This window comes from Helianthus annuus, chromosome 11 (genome assembly GCF_002127325.2).
Source record: "Helianthus annuus cultivar XRQ/B chromosome 11, HanXRQr2.0-SUNRISE, whole genome shotgun sequence".
Lineage (NCBI taxonomy): Eukaryota > Viridiplantae > Streptophyta > Magnoliopsida > Asterales > Asteraceae > Helianthus > Helianthus annuus.
Window position 1 is genome coordinate 35,497,629 of NC_035443.2, and position 8,302 is coordinate 35,505,930.

The 8,302-nt window shown below is 43.1% G+C and overlaps 2 protein-coding genes across 2 annotated transcripts; both read right to left on the minus strand.

Moving 5' to 3' along the window:
• Window positions 1-367: 367 nt before the first annotated feature.
• Window positions 368-1,228, minus strand: LOC118483997. Its single transcript, XM_035979844.1, has one exon. It carries the CDS (start codon window positions 1,226-1,228, stop codon window positions 368-370), a length of 861 nt encoding a protein of 286 aa, XP_035835737.1.
• A 3,708-nt stretch (window positions 1,229-4,936) lies between these two features.
• On the minus strand, window positions 4,937-8,077 carry LOC110926525 (beta-1,2-xylosyltransferase). Its single transcript, XM_022170309.2, has 3 exons — window positions 7,309-8,077; window positions 6,080-6,229; window positions 4,937-5,974 (listed from the first exon to the last, which is right to left on the minus strand). The coding sequence occupies exons 1-3, from the start codon at window positions 7,951-7,953 to the stop codon at window positions 5,246-5,248; spliced, it is 1,524 nt and encodes a 507-aa protein (XP_022026001.1). The 5' UTR covers window positions 7,954-8,077; the 3' UTR covers window positions 4,937-5,245.
• Between the last annotated feature and the right edge of the window lie 225 nt (window positions 8,078-8,302).

Consider the following 8,302-nt stretch of genomic DNA (forward strand, 5'->3'; position numbering starts at 1 on the left):
AAAAAAAATGGTTCAAGTACTCTGAAGACCAAATTAGGGCCAACCACATGGAGAAAGATCGATAAATTAGCCAACGCAACAACAACTTTATCGCTCAACATTAAAAATTAAGGTTTTTGAGATTAAAAAATGTGTGATTTGAAGACGTAAAGAGTTCAACTTTCGAATTGATAATCTTGAAGCTTTAAGATAAGATGACAAGAAATAATTACTTCATATGATCTACCGCAATGTAACCACCTTTCAAAGTGGAGGTCATGAGTTTGAGTTTTGTCTGGAGCAAAATTGCTCTGGGTTGAACTAGGGTATCTACTGTAATGGGCCTTCAGGTGGTGAATTTCCTCTGAAATTGTGGCGGGCTGGGTGACTAGCGTCGTCTGCGTTCATGGGTGTAGGTGACCTTTTGCTCTGGGTATTTACGGTTTAATACCCACTTTTCTGGCTCAGTTGTTGAGACCTTCGCCGCTTTTGTTGGACGCAATTCTTCGGTTGACATCACTTCCTTCTTGGCATAGATGATTGCCACTCCCGTCTTGGTTGGGAACCCTATCGCTGAATGGGGGGTGGAAGTCACCATGTTCAGCTCGCCTTGGGTTTCCCTCCCAATCAACACATCATGCCTCGATTTGACAGGCATCACCATGAAATTTACGCTTGTTGTTCTTGAATGCTTCCCGTCAGAGAGCGTGACGGGGAAGCTGATCTGACAAAGTGGGAAAACCATCTCGTTGCAAAATCCGGACAAAGGATAATCAACTGGCTCGAGTCTTGCTTTGTCCTCTTCATCAAACTGATTAAAGCATTGTTCATAGATGATGTCAGCCGTACTTCCCGGATCAATGAATACGTACTCCGTTTCATAGTGGCCGATAATGCCGGTAATGACGACGGGTCGTGTGGCGCGAGGACCGTCGCGCACTACCGGGAAAATGACATGCTGCTCTTGCCATGAAGGCTCGTACGGGCGCTTGCCTTTCTCTTTTGCACTGTATCTTGGTCCGTTGACCATGTGGGTCTCTAAGCGTCGGACCTTCTTGTGATTTCCCTCATCGTGGCGATGGAGCTGACGAGTTTCTTTGCGTACGTTCTTCACCAAGTGACTTAGCTTTCCGCTTTTTAGCGCTTTCTCAATTTCTTGGCGCAGACTATAGCAGTCATCGGTCAGGTGCCCTGAGTCTTTATGGAAGTCACAGTACAAGTTGGGGTCTTGCCCCTTCTTGTTTGTCATAGGTCTGGGAGCCTTGAAATCATATATGGTTCTCCGTCATTAACACCTCTTTTGGCGTTTTGATGAGCGGGGTCTAGTGCTTATCACGATTATCATCTTTGACTGCTTTCCTGTAACCGATTCTGTCGATTGTTTCACGCGCGTCTTCTCTATAGCGCGGCCTTTCATCGTGGCCTCTTGATCTCCCAGATTTTCAATCGCTGCCCTTGTATTTGTTGCGCTTGTTGTTGTCGCGCGTGTTTCCTCTGGAGAATCGATCTTCAGCATAATGATTCTTGTTCCCAGCGAGAGATTCCTCTGTTTGCGCAACGATTTTTGCGGCTTCCATGAGTTTATCCCATTCTTTTGGCATTCCGTCTTTGCCCGTGATAGTTCTGATGAGACTATCACAGCGAATGGCTTTCTTGAAGTGACAACGCATCAGTTGTTCGCTTACGCTGCCTATCTCCAAACATTCTTTGTTGAATCGGGTGATAAAATCTTCCAGACCTTCACCATCTCTTCGCCAGATGTCTTCTACTTCAGCTGTGTCGCGCTGGTAGCGTCGTTGTTGGCTAAAGTAGCTCAAAAACTGTGTCTTGAAATCTACCCATGATTTAATCTTCCCTGGTGGAAGGCTGTCAAACCAGGCGCGAGCAGCCCCGGTAAGGGTTTGAATAAACAAGTGACACCACATAGGCATGTTCCAACCTCCCATGCAACCTACGCTAGTGAAAGTTCTGACGTGATCATCCGGATCAGTCAATCCGTTGAACTTCCCGACAGTCGGAGGTAACTTTTCTCTTGAAAGCGGCGCGAGTGCGATTTTTGGGATGAACTTTGAATGCTCCGCAGCTTCCGCTGGCCTGTAGGCCAGGCGGAAATCTCTTTCAGCTTCTTCTGTGTACCCGACATGCTGTCGTGGTTTGAAGTAATCATGGTTCCTCTGCAAGCGGTTGAAGACTGACGAGCCCTCGTCATCTTCCCAAGTTGGATCATTCGGGTCTGTCTCCTCCCATTCGTTGTTCATGTTGCGCGGCGTGAGCCGGCTATGAACAGGACCTCTTTGAAGGTTTGATGGATAGTCATAGTAACTTTCCGTTTCTCCCCTTGTGTCGCGCGTGTCGTGTACGCTTAGACGCCTGGTAGGGGGTGGTCTGTTGATTCTGCCTTGAAGATTTGACGGTGGGGGCATCTGGCGTGCCCCCTGACTTTGAGGAGTGACCAAGGATGGTTCTGCCGTCAAGACTGCTTGCTGCGCAATCAGAGATCGGTATGCTGCGTTGATTGTGGCGATATTTTTGGCGTACCATGAGGCTGGAGTTTCGCCTTCTGGTAGCCCTAGCAATGCCGAAACATTCTGAGGTGGTGCTGGGTTTGAAGGTCCCTCGCCGTTGTTTCCTGGGGTGACCGTCTGAGTGATGCGGGTGATGCTCCCGCGCGGGCCCCCAGTATTGGTTACTTCGACCTCACCAATTTCTTCGATTTGCTGGGCTTGGATATTTTGGATTCCTTCGCCCAGCGCCGCATTAGAGTTGGCTCCGAAGCCAAACTCGTGAATGATTCCTTGACCAGTCATGATCGAAGGACGAAAGATGTCAAAAACTCAGAAAAAAGAAGATGCAGATGGTTGTAGAAAAAACCGGTGGGCGCCAATGAAGAAACACTGAACTAATTAGGCAACTAATCAGTTTGGTTTATGTTTCTACCATAGTGGTTAATTTTCTAATGAATTATCTGAGCTCCGACTTGATGTTTAACCCTGCAAAACAGAACACCGTCACTCGTCAAGAGGGGAATGTGGGGGTTTCCCTCTTAACCGAGCTCCGGCGTGAGAATAAGCGACTGCTTGTGGAGGATAATTAAGTGTTAAGAGTGAGAGTAGAGGGAATAGAATGTTTAACCTGTGGAGTGAGGTCTCTATTTATAGCCGGAGAGGTGTAAGAGGATATGGGCTGATGGGCCTTGGGCCGGTAATTGACAACATAATGGATATGCTCTTTGTCTCACTGGAGTCGACCGTTTAGTGGCTTCTAGAAGCTCTCCGACGCTGGCGCGCCTTGATTGGAGCCACGTGTCATTATTGTCGGCCCTGTCGTCCTTCTGCCATCAGCAGACAAGTGGAGATCGTGGGACAGATGTCTCCGTCCTCTGATTGGTGCCACGTAGGCGTCCTTAAGTACTTCTCGTCAGACGATCGTGGCGCACGATTGAACAGAGCCTGCTGGATGTTCATTGGCTCTTTTTCTCTGCCACTTGTACCTTGTGTACTACCTGGAGCAGCTTTGCGCTGCTTCCTTGTGTGATTCTTGCTGAGCACGTAACTGACCTGCGCGGGGTTTGGGATGACTGTGTGCTCCTTCAGTATGCTAAGTGCTATTATCGGAGCTTCTCGTCGGCTAACCCTCGCGCGTCGTAGAGCAGGAGATGGTGTAACTCGCGCAAGGCTCGTGGTAGGAAGTTTATTGAATAAGGAGTATGGTTCCTCGCGCAACCTTGATGGAGGTTTACGCGGCGTTTTTGGGACCATACCCCTTCATGCTTCGATTGGTTTTTCAACAAATTTGGTTGGTTTATCCACAAAATGCAATCGTTATTCACTAATACTAGACTAGCTTACACAACATTCTTGAGAAATTCATTAAAAATCTAGCCGACAGACTAGTTATGTTATTTGTTTATTTATCATTTTCAATTGTTTAAATATTTTGTTACATAAAGTATAACTAGTATTTGGGACCCACGCTTTGCGACGGGACCTTTAAACTTAACAAAAAGTAGATGTAAAAACGTTGAACCACGTACACGTATTTAGACCAAAACGTAAAACATAGAAAAAATAACTAAGTCGACTTAGGACTCGCATGTTGCGACGGGTCTGTTAAATCATAAGTACGTTTAACCACACTTACGTGTTGCAGCTTATATCGAGTCTAAGCGAAGAAAAGGAAAATCACAAAAATAGCATGACCATCAAAGCAAAAAATAAGGAAAATAACAATATAATGGTAAAACTGAAACTTAAAATCGTAAGGGTCAAAGGCGTTATTATATATAGTGTAAGGGTAAAAATTTAAAATTTGATTAAAAAAAAAAAAACGCTTTAGTCACTCATTAAAAATAAAAAAATAATAAAAACACCACCCTTGAGTCACCACATGTGATTCAAAATCTACAACCTGAGTCGCCACATGTGATTCAAAATCTACAAAATTGAATAATGTTTTCAAGACACAATCTAAATTTGTAAATTAATACATAGAAAAGGTAATATAGAAAAAGTAATCCGCATCTATGTTTCACACTTTCACATAGCATCATAGTCTAGTGACATTTTGTATGTGTGATAAAGCTTAGGGACCATAAGGCCCTGGGTTTGATTTCCATAAAAGGGTTTTTCGCAGATTTATTGGGTTTCCTTCTGAATTAGTGTTTAGGCATTTTTACCTAGTGGAGATGGATATGATCGGGTGGTTCCGCTGGTGACACGATGATACTCCAATAATCCGTCAGTGATCCAAATTTACCGTTAAAAAAATATGTTTCACACTTGAACATCAAACTACTCTCATTCTGATCACTTTCATTAAACCTAACATCATTTTTTATCACTTTCATTAAACCCAATAAGTGTATATCATTTTCCATATAAAAGATTGTGGCCGACAATTAACAATATAATTCAAACCCAAAACTCAAATTCACATAATCAATCATGCACAAAACAACTAACCTCAAATGAACACAACTTCATAACAAAACAGCAAAATGTCAGAATCAAAACTCAACAGTCTGCACATGTTTACAATCTCCCAAATATTACAGTAATTATGTTCAATGTTGTCAATCAGTGGTAGCCGTGTATATATATAAATGTCCCGATAACAGCAGCTGAAGCAGCAGCACGCTTTGACCCGACCCATTCATCTACAGTCAACTGCTTCATCTTTCAACCCATAACCCTCAACAAACCCGAATCATATCAACAAAAATTATCTAACCGCGTATCAGTTTACATATTTTAACCTCGTGACGCTATCAGCATCCTATGTTCTTCAAAATGTCCCTGAGCTTGGCAATAACTACCGAGGGACTAGCGTGGGACCCACCTAAATATATCGGGTGGTAATTTAGTCCTTTCCATTTCGAAATTAGTTCAAAATGAGGCCTTCGATACTCGCTAGAAACGATTTCTAGTATTTCTGTGTCCGGTGTTGCCGACACTATGTGAGTAAGTCCCGCCCCATGCGCACCCACGATAACCGATGCGTCTTGAATCGCTCTCACCTGTTCTTTCATCGACATATGCGCAAAAAGCCCGTTGATTAAATTAATTTTACATTCGGTATGACCCGTTGACCAGCTTTTTAACGCGTCGAATACTTCTTGTTCGTTACTGAGTCTCGATTGCACCTTGCCAGCATGGCGGGGATGTGCGAGATAATCTTCGCGCCTGACGAACAAGACGTTGTGATTTCGTGAACCGGATTTTGAGCTGTGGTGTTGTTGGTGTAACGGAAGTGAAAACGCGGCCCGTATCATCTCCCCGAATTCCGAGATTCGGGCTGTTTTTTTGTCATCGGGCTTCTGCCATAAATCATGGGCCGAAGCCCCGTCACAATCGACGGTTTCGGATAGACCACGGAACATAGCGGTTTCGTAGCCCAAAGGTGAAAGGATAGCGTGACGAAAGCAAACGGGCCCGCTGAAGTTTTTAGCGTATCGCAAACCCGAGAATACGGCTTTCCATGTTTCTTCCAATTGTGTCTGAAAAATATGTTAGCGTATGAAAAGTATATAACGACATTGAAATGTATAGCAACGAAGGAACATGAAAACGGTTATAGGAATGAGTGAAGATCAGAATTGTACCATGCAGTGACCATCTACAAAAACTATTTGAGGTCTGTTTGGCAAGCCGGTAACTCTTGAAGACACGTAGGCACTGTACCAGTCTGTTATAGTGTGAAAAAGGTTTGCATACTCGAAACGGGTGATCAAAAGCGTTGGCTCCTCAACCCACTATTAACACAAAGTTTCAAGTAAATATACGAGGACGTTATTTCAAAACATAAACTTCCATATGCTAGCCTACCTAAAATCAATCATTCATGGAAAATAACTAACTGAACTACAATATATAAGTGAATCATATTGGAGAATGTAGGATCCTCACTACCTATCATATTCTGATAATTCTCATAGCCCCATAATAAAGGTCCATATATAAAGTCATTCCCGAATTGGCTAACGGAAAGGATTGTCATCTTAGATTACATGTAAATTTGACAACAAATCTATAATCTCCATTGATAAACAATAGCCATTGTATTTAACATCTATGGAAAAGACCTTTCTCTAGACTTGCCTATGTGAAATGCTAACCATTTGCACCTTGACCGCCTTGCAACTTTGACTAGTTTGATTTAAATTATGAAAATGAGAGTAAATGCAATCATCTATAGGATTCACGATATAAAGGCCATGTACATTTAGGAGCTGTTTGGCAATTTCTGAATGGTTAAGTGCTGAACTAGCAAGAGGTCTGAACCATTAAATGCTGAACCAGTAAGAGGTCTAAACCATTAAGAACCAATATAATGTTTAACCATCCAGAGGCAAATGTCTGACCAATTCAGATTAGAGGTCTTAACCATTCATACTCAGTATAATGCTTAACCATTCAGAGACAAATCTCTGAACCATTCAGACATCTGCTCGCGGAACGAACAGTCTAAGCCATTAAGTGCTGAACCAGTAAGAGCACCACTAAAGCTAAACAAACAGCCCCTTAGACTCATAGCAAGCTAATCTATCATATAAGGAAGCTAACTAACTAACTAACTGAACTACAACATACAAACAAATCATACCGAACAATACAAGATCTTCATAATCATATCCTGATAATCCTCATAGCTCAATAAAGAAAGTCCATAACTAAATTCATCCTAGATTACATGTGATTTTGATCAATCACTATATAAGGAAATGCAAATCAGTTACAATCTCTTATAGATCTAATTTCAGATACTTCTTAGATCAACAATCTTTACAATTAATAATCAAGACTTCATTAACACCACAACAAAAATCCTAACCTCAGAGCAATGGAACTCATCCGCCCCAACGAACCGCATCGAACCGATCAAATCCCTCATCGTGTGCCTCTCAACCGCCCCTCTCGGAACAAACTCATTCAAAAACCCCTCACTAGCAACCCTCTCAACGCCCCTCTTCTGACCCACTAAATCAAAGGCCCCATCTTCAAACTCCGGCAACTCCTCATCCTCCGATCTACCAATCACACTCTCCAAAACCTCACCACCCATTGACATCTTAACCTTCTCCGGATGCATCCTTAACCCCCCACCCTCACACACCGAACTCCTCAGCGTCTCACTATAAAAACACCTGAACCACCCACCGGTTTGAACCGGTTTTAGAAGATCGATGCGGCGAGTGAAGCCGTTGCCAAAGTAGGATTCGCATGATCTGAAGTGGGTGTTGGGGTTTAAGGACCATGGGAGGTAGGAAGGTAAGATTGGCCAGGGTTTGTTGGAATTGGGGGGAGATGGGAGGTGGGTGTGGTCGGAGATGGTGGATTGGTGGTGGGTGGTGGTGGTGGGGGTGGTGGGACGGTGGTGGAAGAGGTGGGGGTGGGAGGAGAAGTAGAGGATGAGGGTGATGGAGTTGAGGAGGAAGAGGAAGATGAAGAGTTTTAGGTATTTGGTGTTCATCTTCATTGTTGTTCAGTCATTGGTTGTTGGTAGTTGTTGCAGGTGTTGATTGTTTGATATTGTTGTTCATGTGTGTGTGTTGTTGCTTCCCACCTTCAAGCAAGTAATACTTCATTTACTTGGTAAAGAATGTTTTGGTATTGGGTTTTAGGAATGTTGTTTTTATTGGATGGTTTTTGATTTTTTTTTTTAAAGGTGAACTTCATTAAAAACACATCAAAACTTGAGATACGGACGGCCACAAAACAGCAAATTACATAATTACAAATTTACACTAGTTTTCCCATGATATACTAGTCAATTTAGATCTACCATTAAATAAAAAAATAGCCCATCGACTTAACTTCATTGATGA